A 17,690-nucleotide genomic window follows, 5' to 3' on the forward strand; every position below is an offset into this window, starting at 1 on the left:
TGAAGGCCTTAATCAGATTGATGAAGGCTATGTACAATGGTACTCGTTTTTCTCTACACTTCTCTTGTAGCTGCTTGGCCAAAAATATCATCAAAGGTGGAGTGTCCTGAGCGAAAACCACATTGATTTTCAGGACAGATCTTTCACCTAGAGATTGCAAACTAGGGAACATGATGCAAGTGAGAACTTTTCCGATGGTGTTCAACAGGGAGCTCTCTATAGCTGTCACAGTCATTTCTATTCCTTGTTTTTGTATAATTGTACAAACAAAGCATCTCTGAAATCTTGCGGTATCGCTTCCTCTTTCCAACAGAGCAGTATAACATTATGAGCCTTTCAAAGTAATTCATCATTGGAACATTTGTAGATTTCAGCAAGCAAACAGTCACTGCCAGATGCCTTGTTCCTAGGAATTGATTTAATGGTTTTCTGCAAAGCTTCTAATGTAGGCTCATTGTCCAAATCGATCATAGCTTTGGACAGTGGTAATCCTTTGAGCGCTTCGTGTTTGATTTCAGTCTCACTGGAGTATAGAATTCCATAGCGTTCAATCCAACACTTGAGTTTCATAGATGTTAGGGTCAGAAGGGACCTCAGTAGGTCATTGAGTCCGACCCCCTGCCCTGGGCAGGAAAGAGCGCTAGGGGGAGATGACCCCAGCCAGGTGCTTGTCCAGTCTCCTCTTGAAGACCCCCAGGGTAGGGGACAGCACCTCCCTTGGAAGCCCGTTCCAGATTCTGGCCACCCTTGCTGTGAAGAAGTTCTTTCTAAGAGTTGTTTCTGTTGATCAGTAAATGACATTTCTGTTCAAGTCTTTCAGCAGAGCTGTTTTCTTCTCGACTGGACCAACCGCTCGCTTGATGCCCTTCTACATTCCACGACTATTACCTGCATCATCTGTCGTCTGAAGATCGTCACAGAGATTCAGCCAAAAATCTTGGGCATACCTCTTAGGCTTGAAGAGAAATAAAAAAAAAAAAAAGGAGATTCTCTCGGATATAAAAATAGCATAAATTGTAATCCTTCTGTTGGAAAGAACTCAGATAGGCCACAACAAGTCAGAATGGTTTTAACACTATGGATTTCTATCTAACATTCCTGGCTTTATCTTTTGAACTCATTTTATACACCTAACAGTACTACCACTGTGAGAGACACCATGACATCCTTGAAAGGAACTCAAGCCACCCTGGGTGCTGTGGCTCACTAGCCTGTGGCAATACATATCAGCTAAATACCCCAAATATTGACCCTGGACAAAACAGGATTAAAGTTGGAGTGTTTTTGCTATACTTCCATCACTACAGATCATGTAGACGTTAACAATTGCAGCCTAAGAATATCAATACCCTTTGATAGCAATACAATCATTAGGAAATTCCCTGCCCCAAACAGTTTAACTGTATAGTGCATTGTAACATCCAGGTAAATCAGCAGAGGAAAGGTGACTCTTTGGTAGTTAAAAAATGTATTGATCAGACCTGGCAGCCAAAGCTCCAGGGACCTGAAGCAGACTTAAGGTCCTAATTCACTTAGGACATGTCCATGCTGTTTCTGAAATGATCCAGAGACTGCTGCCAAGAAACAAATCCTGCTCACTCTCTCATTCAACATATGCCTCTTTCCCCCTCAAGAAAGCTGTGCATTTGCTTTATTTACTTATTTTTTGAGGATCGCCAGGGGTACTTTTGGGATCTCTGTCTCTTGTGGGGGACTATGCACCATTTTGTTCAGTGTGTGGACCGGGGCAGGCCTGTCAGGCTTGTTTCTCAAAGGTGGTCTCTGGATCACAGTGGATGCAGTTTAGATATATCCATGTCTATAGAAATATTATACAGACAAAAAATAGCTTTCTTTACTGGATGGGTCTTTTAATTGGAAGTGGTTTGATATACTACACATTTGGCTAAGAAAAAAGACACCCAGACTTGATTTCTTTTTAAAGGCACATGAAGACTTGTCATAAGGATGTAATGGTAATGGAGATGGTAACTCATTCTCCTGCCATGAAAGCTCTTCTGGGGAGGAGAGGGGTGTTTCTTGGGATCTTATTCCAGTTTTAATACATGAAATATGAATGTGAAAGCCTGGAGCTCCAGAGTCCTAATCCCACCTCAAGTCCTCACTAGCCTTGTGACCTCTGCCAAAACAAATACTCAGTTTCCTGATTTGTAAAAACAGGACAAATATTTACCTGCCTGACTTGCAGAGGTTAATGAAGGTGTATAACACTTTGACAATACAATGCAGAAGTGCAAAGTCTTATAATCTCTTATCTAGAAATACCATGCTTTGCACCTCCACCTTCAGCCAACCTTGCAAAAATTCGACTCAACTGCTTATTTGTGTGAAGTGAAACATAGGACTGCTTTTTTGCATATAAACTGGAAAGATGATTTTGTTTTTGCCCAAGCTGTTAAATCTTCATATTTTAAAAAAGCTGCCCAAGTCATGAGTTAGTATTATTTAGGAAGTTTTAATTTTTTTTCTTCCAAGTCAGTTTTCTAGCGATTCTTTTTTTTATCCCGCTACCTTACAAATTCTCTTCACAATTCATATACTGAAACATGTAGAAATGCACAATATCTTTCTAAATCTGTAGAAGGCAAACAATGTGCTGAGAAGATGGCATTTCAAAGCTTAGCAACCAGCTGCTGTGATGGGACGGCCACTACCAGCAGAGCTACGTGCAAGGATAGGAGACGAGATCAAGGGGCTCTTACAGTAACGAAACATTCCAAAAAGTTTACACAAATAGAGAGGACTGCTGCGAATCATAGCTGCAGTCCAAACTTTTTTCACTTTATTATAAAATACAATCTAATAGATAAAATACAAGTGGACATATTAAAGAAGGAAGTTTTTTCCTTCCTCCTTATTTATTCGGCATTATTTACTTGGAATGGGAAACCATGGGTAGTTACGTGTCACTAGAACAGGTGGCAAATATTCTGCTATCGCACCATACTGTGCAGGAGGTTTGCAGGTTACTTAGTTCTGAATTTTGGAAATGCCCATCCGGTATCTATCAACATTCAGCTTCCTAGTCCTATAAAACAACTTGCTATTCCCCTCAAAGTATCCTTCTTGCATGGTACAAGGTAACACTGAACTGCAGAACAATTAAATAAACTTAACACTACAATGTGGAAAGCTAAACCTCCAAGCAAGTTGCATCTATACATTCTCCCAGGCCTTTTCTTATAATATGATTCAATAGGAAAAACAAACCAGGGGAGATGAAAGCAGTTACAGCTTCTTTAAAACAGTCTGACTCATAATCAACCTTGATGTCTGTAGGCTAAACTAGCTCAAAGAAAAAAAAGCGAGCTGCACAAATCCTCGAAAGACTTAAAATTTGCTTCTTGAGCTGGATGTCTCTCTGATACAGTCAGTTGTGCTACCCTGGCTGCAGTATTTTACTCAGACCTGAGAAGGTGAGAAGTACTTTGCTCTTTCTCGGTACATAGGACCACCCTTAAAATGCTCAGAGCCAAACCTGCTGTGCTGCATGGGTAGGTTCAATGGAAAGAAAAACTGAACGATAAAATTCACCATAATGCAAGTAAGTCGGGAAGATATTTGCTTTGCTTTTAATTCTGGTATGGAGAAATACCAGAATTAAAAGAATTGGCCAATTCCCAGAATTGGCTGGGAAGTTCTCAATGGTTTAGAGACCAACCCTGGTGTGGGAATCCACAATCACAGCTCACTTAGATACCCCTGACCTATTCTGGATACAGCTAGATCAATTATGGACAGCAGCACAGCAGCTTCCACCTGTGCCTAAGCAACTAAGTATTTACTCAGGAGTGAAGTTGGGCTGGGGCAGCCTGCACCAGAGTCCACTCCACTACAACTTCACCCTGTATAAGCCAGACAATTTAACACTAGCTAAGGTATGTCTACAAGCTAGTCACACCTTTAAAATGAATTACAGACATTGTTTAAGCTGCACAATGCCTTTATCATCGTTTGGTAGTCCTGTTATACACAGGTAAGAAAGGGTAATGAGACTTCAACCCACAATTGTCCAAGGTAAGCATCTACATAATCAGACTGATTTTCAGAAGTGCCAAACAACAGTAGCTCCTATCAACTGTAACCAGAGTTTAGACCATTTGGTACACCTCATGAGCCAGGCCCGATTTATTCATCCTCTCCCATTACAAATGCAAGAGGCCAGTCTCAATTTCATCAGCAGCAGTGGTAAAATGAAAAAAAAAATTTACACAAATGTAATAGAGAATTGCAATATTCCCTGAGATCAGCTAGAATGAAATTAATTCAGTATATATTGTACAATGCAGACATTCGTTCATTTAAATAAATCTGTTTATTATGGTTCCAATGAGAGCTGCCTACAGGTTTTTCAATTTTTTTTTCCTGATGAACTTAAGGGGACAGGGATATGGTTATATAGAGAAGAATATAGCAATAGAGAAGGTAAATTTAAAAAAAGGTCAAAGATTTCCCAAGGCCCATGTAATCCACTTAACTATCATGATTAAAGCACTCCAATTTTGTTTGGCCAAAGGCACACAAGGGTTAGCATCACATCCCCCTTTCCTGGGCTCTGCAGCCCAAATGACCAAGTACTCATTTACAGTTGGGTCAAATAGGAATGGCTACTGGTACAAACCCAGAACAAGACTCAAACTCTGGATCTGCAATGAGATGTCTAAATTGCTTTGCACTGTGCCTCTTAGCAAAGGTAAGTAGCATACTGTAGGACAGCATTAAAAAAAATCTCTCAACTTGATCCAATACTAACTGCATAGATGTATGTATTCATTCTGATAAAAGCAAGTGCCTTTTATGTTGCACTGTGAAGTGTTTGTCCTACTGAAATCAGTGAGCATAAAGTACCTTTCCTCTAGCACAAAGCATAACAAAAAAGGTTAATGTATTTTAAATAAGGGTAGTTTGTAGAGGATGAAATTGGTTTCAATTGCTTCCTTTACTCAACAGAATGACAATTACATGGAAAACTTCAGCCCAGCTCAGCTGCTGGAGAAAACACCCCAAAGCACTGTGTTATCACAGGGAGGGCATTGTAGTAGGTAGGCAGTATCCTAGGTAATTTATAAAACTGCTCTACAGTCTACACCTTGGATGGGGCAACCCTTTTAATATTCACTTCTATGATGCTTTGCTCAGTTAATCTCCACAGCCTGGCATCTCAACCATGCTTCCAACCCCTATCTGTTTTGGGCATTGTAGTACTCATCAGATTGTGAGCTCCAAGCACCAGGTACCTTGGTTTTGTTCCATGACATAAAATGCTGCGTGCCTTGTACAGTGGTACAATAAGAAGAGTTTATCCCTTATAGAAGATTTCTTCTGAAATAAAAGAAGCATCCTTGGGCTGATTTTGCACCCTAAAATGAAGCCTTCTTAGGAGTATTAGTTGTACAAGGATGAGCCCTTAGAAGGATATTACCCATGTTAAACTGCATTTGCAGAGGGATATAATCAGTTAAAAATCCCGTTTCTTTCATTCTTCAGGGAAGCATTCAATTGCTCTAGCTGTGAGCTTATCCTATCATAAGGCATACACATAAGGAGGTTGAATTAAGTTTTCAAAGGCAATTTAAGAATATACCATTTTGTGTATTCAACTTCAAAGTGTTAAACTTTTTAAATGCAGCGTTTTGTACATAACATTTATAAACAGCTATCTTGGTGCTCAAAAGCTCCTGTACCAGTGACAGCATTCAGCATATCTTCCCTAAACCACGGCGGTTAAGCGTAGGACCAACACACAGGAATAAATGTAGTTTAGTGCCTATTCCCATTCCACTAAGGACATGTCTGCAGACACTTTCAATAAAGCATTCCCAGTAATACCAACCTTGTGGCTGGGAACACTTGCCCAGAAGGAACCTTCATTTATAGAAAGTCAAATTACCGTGTCATTTTGGAACTTCCTTAAGATTGGAAGCGTAACATCAAGGTGAATAGTTTTATAAATATTTTGAGCCACACTTTATTACAGGGGATTTAAGAAAATTAAACCTATTTGTCAGTTATTTACATGGGTGCACTAGATCAGCTGGCTTTGATCTCCCAAGACGTCTTTTGGTCTTCTCTAAACTGAATCAGGACAGGACGTGGCCAATGTGGATTTGTTACGCTGATGGGGCTGAAATAGCTCACTGCACTGTGACTACGGCACCCCTTTTCAAACTTTGAACCATTTCATCTCCGAATGCCTTCTCCGTGCGTTTAATGGAACCCTATGGATTTGCACAATACCACACCTGAGGCAATCAGCAGGCTGAACAATTTGGACATAACATTTTGAATGTTTTTTTTCCTTGCTTTGTGATCGTATGCTAAAAAAAGCTGCAAATACACTGCCACGGCTCTGATAACCTAGATGCCAAGTTAATTTTTCAGTACACAACATGTACATATTTTCAATGGCTCTTCAAGAACAATCACATCTTTGGGGGGGCAGGTGGAGGAATTAGTGGTCCACTAGATTAAATCTGTCTAAGTTCCACAGTCAAATACTATTCCACTGCCCGAAGTACCATCTCCGTCTGTAAGCACTGATAAATATGAGATCCTTGAGAACCTGCCACAAAATTAATCCATATGGGCATAAATCTATTAATTCATCCTTTACCACGATACCAACCCCTCCCCACAAAAACCCTTTTCTTACTAGTCAAAGTTCTGTCTGTTTAGGCGAGCGAGTAAGTAACATTTCAGAGCTATTTGAAGCTGAATAGAAGGTTCAGGTTACCAGGAGGCTTGAACCATTTCTAAAGGACACAGCAGTGGCTCTCTAGAAACATTTTCTCTATACCAAATAAAACTGGACCATGTAGAAATCCAGTTTTTCACTTTATTGTGTTTACCCCAGCAAAGAGTTTTACACAAGCCTGAACCCATCAACCTGCTCCTAAAACATGAGCCTTGATGGCTATTTGTAATCAATTCCCTTTGCGGATTGCTCCTCATACTTTGCATCTTTCAGATCTGAGCTAGCAAATTAATATTCCTTCCATATAAACTGAATTCTTTAGTTTGGAATAAAGACTATAAAGGTGATATTGTCAGTAAAGTGCATTATTTTCTTGGGCAAAACTAGAGAATTCAGCACGAATGCTGAAAGGGAAAGTGTTATTTACACTTTATTTACACTTAGTAGCACTAAGCCATCGCTATCATGCATGGGACATGCTATCTCAGGATATGAAAACAATGTTTATTCCATCTCTTTTGCAAATAGACAAAAAAAATCACTGTAGTTATGAAATCTTATGACGAGCATATGGTTAGAATTATGCTATTCTTCAACCATTATTCATTTTTACTAGAGCACCGATTCTCAACCAGGCTGCTACAGCACCCTGGAAAGCCTTCAGATACTTTCAAGGGTGCCACAGAGTGCCATGCAATGCTAATACTGTTAGGTGTGCAAATATGATTTACAAGATAAATCCATATTTCAAATAGCTTTAAATACTATGACTTCCTATCTGATCTGTCGTGGTCTTTGAATTCTTTGCAACAGAAGAATTGCTTTATTATTTTTCTGTAGTCAAAAACCAGTTGGCATTTTCTAAAGGGTGCCTCAAGTCTAACTAGGGGTGCCTTGAGTCTACAAAAGGTTGAGAACCACCATATTAGAAGGTTACACTCCTTATCTAGATATTTAAATCTCTCTCAGAAGTGTTTTAAAACATTAGAGAATACCTAAAATGCTGCCTTGGTAACATACAATTTGCATTATATTTAGTGAATACACTCCTAGATAGTCTACTGCACTTGTTAAAACATACCATTGCAATTACCTGTACTTGTAGGATAAGACCAGTATCAAGAGAACAGATAACATCAGAAGAGCAAAAACCTGATATTCTAGACCTGGGCCATACAGGATGCTGTATAGCATATTTGAATTTGCACATGTCTGCAATACAATTGTGATGGCTATTTCTTGAAGCTGGAAAATAAAACATTAGTTACTGGACATCAAGTTTACTACGTTTCAAGGTTCTGAGTGCAAAAAGGTTACATATGCTAAAGAAATCTGTAACTCAAGCACACTGTAATAAAACCTAAGGATTAACCAAGCTTCTATTGCATGTCCAAATAGATTTATGCTTTTGTTCCTGAAATACTACCAATGCTACGTTTAACTCAGAATTATTTTATTTTGATTACAAGAATTAACATCACTTGTCAGTAGTCCAAATCCAGGCAGAGAGCACAGAACCAATTTATTTCACAATGTAACACCACCAATTGGTATTTAGTGAATAAACCATTTCACTACATTAACATCAAGTAGAAACATCTTCCATACATGGATAAAAAGTCTATGCTTAGTCTTTCAGAACTGCATGTATTATCAGCTTTCTAAATATACAAAAGATACATTTAACTTATTGTAATCTTAGTGAATCAAATACTTATAAAATTACAATCTTGTTCTTCACAACATAGAAAAAAAATACAAAAACAGCTGTATATCATGTATAATTTTCACCCAAACTGCATCACATGAATATGCATCAAAATATACTGGATCTGATTGATGCATATTCATGAATATTTGACTATGAAAGATAGGTTTTTAAATGACACTGCAGATTGGTCCACACAAATGCTAATCTTTTTTATTGGTAATTTAAAAAAAATCTTTGATAGAAACATACATTGTGAAAAATTACCATTTGTTTGTCTGTACTACAGTCTGCATTTCACTGTGATTTACAATATGAAAATTTCTACAACTCCGTGTGAGATGTGTCTACTGAAAAGGACTGTGGTCTTTTCCATGAAATGATAAACATGGATGAAGAAGCATTGTAGGGCACAAGTTAATAACCTGTCTACAAAACTATTAGGCTCAGCACAAAAACCACCAATGCAGATAAGGGACGGCTGCTGTGGCAGTTTGGTAATGCTGACAGGAGAGAAAAGTCAAGTCAAGCTAAAAGCTTGTGAAAAATAACCCTAGATTGTACCAAAAAAAAAAAGGGAACTACAAAAGCTTCCAGTATTAGGTTCTCAAACTCAAAGAAATTTCAGGGACAGACACCTACTACAGAGGAGGCTACTAGTTTTCAGTTTATGAAAAGAAATAAAACTACAACTAAATATGCATTAGAAAGAAAACCTCATGTATTACAAAAGATCTCTCAGAGCCTGATGCTACAGTTAAGCAGGAGTTTAGCCTGAGTAACCACTGCAGGATCAAGTGTTAGATTTCTCTTTTTTGTGCAAAATGGATTTTGCTTGTTGTAATGTTTGCTTGTTTTTCCAGTGCAAGAGGTTTATGTCTGATGATGCTTTCTCTTGTAACAAAATCCTGAAAACAAAACAACGCAACGCAACACTTTTTGGGAGTACCTTTTTTTTTTTTTTTTACAAAGGGGTAGGATTTCATTTGCATTTGTGTGGTCAACTATCTTTGTATTGGTATTGTGATACTGGTACAGATTAAGCATTTCAAAACACAAAGCTTATTTAATTAAATAGGTTAGTTGTAAAGAGCCTTCCCCCAATTTGCAGCAATTTCTCTGCTTCATAAGAAACAAAGTAAACTAATGTATAACTCCAATTAGAATTAATGTACTTAATTTCATATGTCATTTTTTAAAAAAAAACAACATTGGGAGCATAAGACTCCTAACTATAAGCCACTCTAAATCAAAGTGGCTTCTCAAAACAGCTGAGCATCCACAATCCCCACAGACTTCAGCATTTCTGGAAATTTAGGCCATTTTGCTTTTTTATTTAGGTGCCTTCCACTGAAAACACCCTCCATCATCAACTTGGATAGCTAGTTTGAAGGGAACAGATTTATTGTTCAAAAATATAAGTATACCCTATTTTGTTGCAGTGTGTTTGAGCCACTCTGCATTTCTCTAGTCCACTAAAGGAAGCAAGACATACACAACATTTTACTGCCTTTAAAATACATAAGCACTTTTACTTAGTGTAGGCTTTATATTTTCCCTACCCCAAAGGAAGAAAGTGTTTTAATATGAACTACAATTTTAGGCTGCCTATACATGTGCTCAGGGGTGGGGAGGGGCGTTCTAACTAGAGCAGTTCCCAGAGAGCTGCTCTAATTTAAACACCTCACCTTCACGTGGATTAAGACCCTGTGCGTAAAAATGGCTGCATGGCCACTTTATCTAAACCTTCTCAAATGAGGGTTAGGTAAAGCGTCCCATGGCCATTTTTATACATGTAGGGGCTTATACACGTGACAGTGAGGCCAATTAGGATGCAGAGCAGACTCTATTAATTGACTGCTCTGATGTGTTCTAATTAGCCTGTGAGCTAAGGCAGCCTTACTTTTTCGTCCCCTCCCATTGCTAACACAGCACCATTTGAACTAAATGTTAAGGTCTGTTTATCTGTGGAGTGCTCTTGACCATTATGAGCTCTGGTAAAATCCTGCTTGGTTTCTGGATGGAACCGGGAACAAGTTGACAAGAGTCATAACAAAAAGATTAGAGAAATTTCTCTCTAAAAACAGCTCTTTTAGACAATGTAATCATAAACCCATTCATGGAAATACTGTTTCTCTAAATGACTAGGTTTAAAGAAAAACATTTGGATTTACTAGGTTCATATTGGATTTAACAGCATCATTGAAACTGCTGACTATACATCTAAGTCCAATCATCCAAAACAATTTGGAAAAAGGCTCTGTGTGGAACATTTAGATTCCAATTATCTACACTTATTCTTAAACTATCTGAATCCTATCTGTGTTTACAAGTGCATAAACAAAACAGACTTAAATGAGCTTAGCAGATACCAATTGGAAATAATAATTTAAAGCCAAAAAGGAAAGAAAACACCAAGTTACTAAGTGATATATTTCACATTATCACATTGTATATGTTCATTACTAATGACATTGCTCTGTCCAGTTATTCAGAAACATTAACATTTCACTCTCCTTTTAAAAAATAAAAAAGGAGAACCGAGGCTGCTGTATTCAGAACAATTTTAATACTTTAGGGCACCCTCATGACCTCTGCAGGAGTAGCACTAAAAACATCAGTGTTCAAGGTAATCAGTTTAAATTGAATCTTTAAGGAACACACTCCTGTCAGACACGGTACAGTTTCATCTCCTAGAGAACTGCATTCTCTCTGTCCCAGTAATTGTTTCCCTGCTCTCACCCCCACTGCCTTTTAAATCCACAAATTATTTTACTAGATTGAAGCAATCTGCCTGGGCTACCCCCTTTGCTGGAGTCCCAGCCAAAATGTTAGAGCATTCCAGGGAATATAGTTTGCTTCTACAGGAATACATACAATTTCTGGCATGCAGTCAAGCACCTTTAGAAAAGCATGTCAATAATATAAATCCAATTCAAGCACTGCATTTAGTGAGTACAGCTTTGTCACTCATTCTTCAACTCTCAGGCATATAGCAATATATGCTAAAAAAAGGTTTTTATTTAAAGTAAGGAAAGGTAAAAGGCTAAAATGCCTAAGCCACATAAAATTGAGACATTCTCCATAGCAGTGCATGCTGAAAATGATAATCCAGTTTTCATATGATAGTCAACAAAGTTAACAAGTGTATTAGTTATTCTTTCTAAGTTATAGGCCTTTTTTTTTCTTTTTTTTTTTACCTCTGATTTAGTTTTAACTTCATTCTCTATAAACGTGCTGGCTATTGAAAAATCTGCAGCATTCGGATGTGTGAAAAGTTCTGAAAAAGTGCTGGAATTACTCCGACTTCTTGTGTTCTTCAGTATGAGAAAGTACCTTTCTCCTCTGATGTAGCATGTGGAAATACAGCTGAGGGAAGACTGAAAAGAGAACAGACTTATGTAAATAACAGAATAAAGTCAGGCTCGTAACCTGACAGAAGGCACTTACATACACAAGGTCACACTCTCTCTCTCTGAAAATCTGAAATTGCTTATCCACTTTTAACTAAAATCCTGCAGAAAGAGAGGCAGTAGTAACAGAGGAAACGGAGATGCAGATTTTTCTTCACTAGAGATCTGATGTGCAATTCATCAGTTTTGGCCGGCCCGATCACTTTTTTAACGTCAAAAAGAAAACCTTATTTTTCTGTTTGATTCAACGTAGATCTTCATTCCAGACTACGTTTCAACATTAAAGATCACACCACACTAGTCCCAGAGTGCTAGTACCTTTTTAAGCAACTCGCACTTAACTTCTGGAATTCACTGTCACAGGTGCTGGAGAGGCAGATAGCAAAGCCTTGTTCAAAAAGGGACTAGATACATTCATGGGCGATAGAATTATTAATAGCTACTAAACAGAACGGTTGGAGATGTTTCCTCCGGCATCTCTAACCCAGTAAATGCTGGATGCCAGGGAGTAGTGAATAGGAGACAGAGCACTCTATAGATAGAGTATCCAGTCCAAGTCAGTGCTCTCCCTCTGCAGCATCCACTTCTATCACTGTTGGAGACAGGACGCTGAGCTAGATGGACCACTGTCTGACCCAGTGTGGTGCTTCTTGTGTCCTCAGAGTGAGTATGCCAGACCATCTCTCTAAGCAGAAGCTATCTGTATATAGGGAGAAAAATAAAAAGGCCCCTGAACTGCATACACAAAATAAGAAAAAGGGTCCTGAAGGGAGATTAAAAAAAATAAATGAAAAAAAATGCACCAATTCTGGAACAGTTTCTTGGATCCTGAAAGTGGGAAGCACAGGGTTGGGAAGCAAAGGGAATGGAAAACTGCATTTATACAAGATAAGCTTTAAAGAAAAGCACAGTAAAATGGGAGGTTGGAGAGATGCACATAAATAACTGAACAAGCCTGAATGCTCAGCTCCAAAGCAGTTCATCTAGTGAATGACATGACCCAGACAAGGCTGGTTTATACCAGCTGTGTTCTCTAAGCAATTTTTGCACACAAAAAACCCCAACAACAACAGTCCTGCCCTACTTAAATTGAACACTAAAAAAAAAGTTTCAGGTGCCCCTGTTCAGAAATCAGCAATATTATTTGTTCAAGCTTTTTTCACTTTGCTCTCTCTAGCAGAGTACAAAAGTAGTATTTCTCACAAAGACTACAGTCCATTCTCTGTACTAACTTGTTTCAAACTCTTTTTGGAAGATTAAAGTTCTGTTAATGGAAAAAAAAACAGACACAGGAAAGTGATAAAAATGGTTACCATTTACCAAAAGGGATTATTGTTATTTTATATTTCAACTAGGGAGAAGAAACAGACTACCTTCGCCTGATCTTTTTTTTTTTTCCAAGTAACTCTTAAAAACGATGCTACTACCTGTACAAGTAGCTACTGATGTGTGTACTTTAATCCCCCATTTTCTAGTTGGCCTCTACTGTTTTAACATAATAATCTAATTTAATGCTGTACTTACGTGGAATGTAAGAGATCATAACCAGGATCAGGAATGTATAGTAGTCAAAGGAGAAATTGTATTTATTAGGTAAACTAATGGAATACAAGCCAGACTGTCTGACGAAGGGTAAAGCAGCATATATTGTGAGTAATTCGCCTAAGACTCCCATTGGATACAGTACTATGAACAGCGTGTACCTAGAACAAAGTATTTGGGAAAAGTTTTAAACAAGTCAGACTGGATTCTTACAGGTTTTTGCTAAACAAAGTTATGCTTACTTAAGTGTCTAAACCTCTCAAATAAATTTAATATTAATATTGTTTCTCTATTAACTGGTATTTGATCACTGCATCCATTACCGCCTATGTAAAATGAGTCAAAATGAACTGAAAGCTGAGATGCTTCCAATGAGTTAAAAACTGGATTGGAGAACAGCCCTAAAATAGTATAAATTGAATTTCTAAGCCACCCACCAGTAGAGGTAGCTCTCTTGTTTAAAAGGGTTAGTACCTAGTTGATATAAAAAGTCAGGTAAAAGTAGACTTGTAGATACTCGAGCTCTAGATCATTTGAGGATGTTGGCTTTAAAAACGAGTCTCGCCTCACTGCCAAAACTGAGCAATGAAATGCCCCGTATACAAAAACCTGTCAAACATACAACATATTTTTCAAGCTAGATGACCAATTTAAAAAGGAAGAATTTACAGTAGATAAAAAAAATACATGATGGATATATTACTACCATTCCAACTCATATTGAAATATTAAAAATATGAGGTTTGAAAAAAAACTGTAACAGTACAACTGAACACAATGAAAGGGGGCCACAAATATAACATTTGCCTGAACTTTTTCAGATGAATAGAAAGGACACTAGATAACGCGTTGCCTGTTTTCTCATATTTGTTTACTTTGTGCATTTAACTACCATTCATTTACATAGTCAGACAACCCCTTTGTATGGCTTTTTCATCCAAAACAGGAGGGAAAGATTATTTTTCCTTTAAAGAAAATGTGACAAATTGGCAGGGAAAGTTAGGCACAAGTTCAGTACCCCAAAATACCTTTTTTAATTACTTGATTGAAGAGAGCGTTTCAGCTTTAAAGTTTCATTTACACATTTACCTAAAATCTTAAACTCACTTTTCATATTCACCGTGGTCTACCGAATGTGAAAAATAAGAAGGACTGTTGCTACAAACCAATAGTCTCATCTATTGGATTACAATGGTTTTCGAGCACTTTTGAGCTACAAGACTGCACAAAAATGAAATCATTCACTCTGACCCGCAGATTATAGCAAAACTCAAATACTGAAGCTGATGCTTTATCATGTTACCAAAATGTCAAACAGTTCAAAACAAGAATTTTTATTTCTTTCGTGATCATGAAGAGAATGAGGCCTCTCATTTGGAGAAGTTAAAGGTCTTACAAGGTCTCAACTCCCATTTTTACAAAGGTGCCAATTTGCTAACGATCACCAATTCTTCATATCACCACCATTTTCATTACTTACTGGATCATTTTTCTGTTTTGTTAAAGGGTACATTTCTGCCATGTCAGTAAAAACATTTTGGTGTTGCAAGATTTATAAAGAAGTCTTACCTGGCCCATTTGATAAGATAAGGGAGATGGTTTAGTAAATTAAATGTATAAAAGGAATAACGGATAATCTCTGTGACTGTCCAGGCAACAACAAATAAGAGCACACTGTCTTCACTCTGTACCTATTAAAGAGAGAAGGAAAATATACAATATACGTTGAAAAATGTTATTAGTTACTTATACACCAAGAAATAGTTCACAAAGAAATTAATCCTTACAGATGGTTTCAGTACATCAGTTACGAGAATGAATTCCAAATATTTTAAGAGCAACGCAGTGCTTTTGCAATCGTATTTAGAATTAATAAATACTTGTCAATAATGAAAAATTCACAAGAAAATTAGACAATGTGAACGGTGTAAACCTGTTGCCTGATCACTATGGTTTGTATTCATAGCTCTACTATGCTACGCCCCTGTTAAGTCCAAGCGATGTGCAGAAAATGGAACAATTCAGTAACCTGCCAGATATATACAGATTGGCTGACTCCAGTTTTAATCTTGCTTTCTATGCCACAGAGCAGATGATATTAGATTTAGTTAAAAGATGAAGGGTGGATAACGACTGGGGTACAACTCCTAGGACTTGAACAGATTTGGTCCAATTTCCTGCCTTGTCACAATTTCTCGTGTGACCTTTGACTTTAGTTGACCACAGTTTCTCTGTGCCTCAGGCCCTCCATCTGCAAACTGGGAATAACAGTATCTCCTTATCTTATGAAGAAGTTATGAGGATAATACATTCAAGAGTGTGAGGCATTCACATATTATGTTGATGGCAGCCCCATCAGTAGATAGATTTACAGTCCCATATATTTAGTTCTCAGTGTGATTCAGAATTTATTTTGGAAAAATATTAACTCATCACAGAAGCTGGCCAAGGGAAAATTACAGGTTACTAGTTTGATTCGGAACAAGGGGGAGCTCTCCTAGGAAGACAGAAGTCTATATTTCAATTTTAGACACTAATTAAAAGGCTGAGGCAGGACCTCTCTAAACTCAACTATCTGCCTTTCCCTACCTTGGCTCCTTTTCTACCACTAGATCTAGCACAATTTCCACTAAAAGGATCATTGAAAAAGCATCCTTGGATTTCAAAGTAGATACAGAAGACTGGGACGCTTCCTACCTCTCAGAGCCGGTGTTTGGGACATATCACAGAATCAGTGTTACTCTGTTCACATTTTTAAGGCTATATTCCAACCATAGGTATCTTTTTTAAAGTGCTAGATTAGATTTGGGAACGCAACTATCTGTCAAATTTGAAAAAGAATGGCAACTGTATGGCAGTTTATGTGGCCATATAATTGTATTATGAACTGCTGTAACCTGTCATACATAATACGTATTTCAGCAAACATTTTTACACTTAGTTTTTTCCAGTAGCGTCATGCATTTTCTCAGCTGTATTAGAACCCTGAGCCAAGTTTTACTAGACTGTGAGAACAAAAAACCTCTTTGACCAGTGCCTGCTTATTTCCCCCCACAATTCTTTGGGAAAAGGAAGTCACTTGATGCAGATGATACAAACGACTCACAAAGAGTAAAGTACGTGCACACACACAGAAAAGAGGAACAAGAAAAGATATGGGCCCATTGAAACCTTTGCACATAAACAGAGGTGATCATATGTTTGCTTGTAAAAAGCTCAGGGGGACAATAGGTAAAAAGGCATTTGTAGTAAGCAGACTGCAAAGCGTGACCTTACGTAAGGAAACGCAGCAGCTCCAGAAAAGGCCATTGTTATTATTCTTGATTATAATACTTATATTTTAAGCAGCTTCTACCTCACTTGATAGCAAGTTTTCTTTGTCTCTTTTGACATGAAACCAATTGCTTGCATGTTGTATAGTAATTCCTCTAGTTTCATGTATAAAAAAGGGATCTTCACGGAAGAGGACTGCATTTGCCTATCTATTTCTAGAGAAGGCGAAACAATGGACTCTGAAACCTAACTGGGACCTTTGGATGCTTTTGCTTTACAGACAGCAGGGCTGACTCCTCAACTAGAAAGAAGTACAAGTATTGCAGAGATGGCAGTGTTTCCCGGGCCAGGCAAACTTCACAGCACTCAACAGCTGCACCTTCTGGTCAAATCAGGAGCAGGATTTAATTAGTTCATTTCAGTCACGCTGTTTCACAAGGGAAAAATGGTATCCTGGTGACAGTTTAATCAGACAGGTCATTGTACAAGCCTTCACCTGCCTTGGGAGCAGAGGGGCCTAAGGGTGGACATGAGCAACAAAACTGTGGTTAGATATAGCACAAAAATTGGAGGTGTGAGTTGAGGAGGGGAAGGGGTGGAAAAGAAGACCGGGGCAGAGAGCAAGAAACTGGTTCTTATGCCTGGTGACCAGAGAACACAGTTTGAGAAGAGGGGGAAAGTATTCGCTATCAAATCTGTGGTATAACTTTTCTGTAACCACTGCTTTCTCAAATCATAACTCTTTTCATTCCCAATCTATTCTTACAGAAATGCATTTGAAAATGATTCACAGTGGTTGTAGTGCTACTACAGGAACCTGCTTCTATATCTAATCAGCCAAACAAACATGGCTGGAAAATAGTTTGGTAGGAAGCACATTACAATGTTTTAGAACAGTCTGCAAATAGTGAAACAAAGACACAGGTGACTAGTACTCCTTTCTTTACCATGTTTCTTCTGATGTAATTACCCCACTAGAGAAAGAATGAGGTTCCAGATTAATTATCAGTATGTCTGGTGGTAAATATTTATAACGACT

At 38.0% G+C, this 17,690-nt stretch overlaps 1 protein-coding gene across 4 annotated transcripts in view; it reads right to left on the reverse strand.

The window, feature by feature from the left end:
- Positions 1-698: 698 nt before the first annotated feature.
- The window catches only part of HACD2 (3-hydroxyacyl-CoA dehydratase 2), a 61,360-nt gene continuing 44,368 nt past the window's right edge, over positions 699-17,690 (reverse strand). The window contains exons 5-8 of one of the 4 annotated variants that reach the window (XR_003095677.1): positions 14,948-15,069; positions 13,361-13,539; positions 11,624-11,803; positions 870-955 (exon numbers count right to left, since the gene is read on the reverse strand). Coding sequence is in view for 3 of the 4 variants with exons in the window: in XM_014523111.2 (XP_014378597.1) it covers positions 11,721-11,803; positions 13,361-13,539; positions 14,948-15,069 (384 nt within the window). In the remaining variant the exon portion in view is untranslated. Of the gene's footprint in view, positions 956-8,212; positions 11,804-13,360; positions 13,540-14,947; positions 15,070-17,690 lie in introns of those variants that run through there. The other 3 variants (XM_014523111.2, XM_025212140.1, XM_025212139.1) reach the window with 3 other exon arrangements.

The sequence above is a fragment of the Alligator sinensis genome, unplaced genomic scaffold (genome assembly GCF_000455745.1).
Source record: "Alligator sinensis unplaced genomic scaffold, ASM45574v1 scaffold1226_1, whole genome shotgun sequence".
NCBI classification, from domain to species: domain Eukaryota; kingdom Metazoa; phylum Chordata; order Crocodylia; family Alligatoridae; genus Alligator; species Alligator sinensis.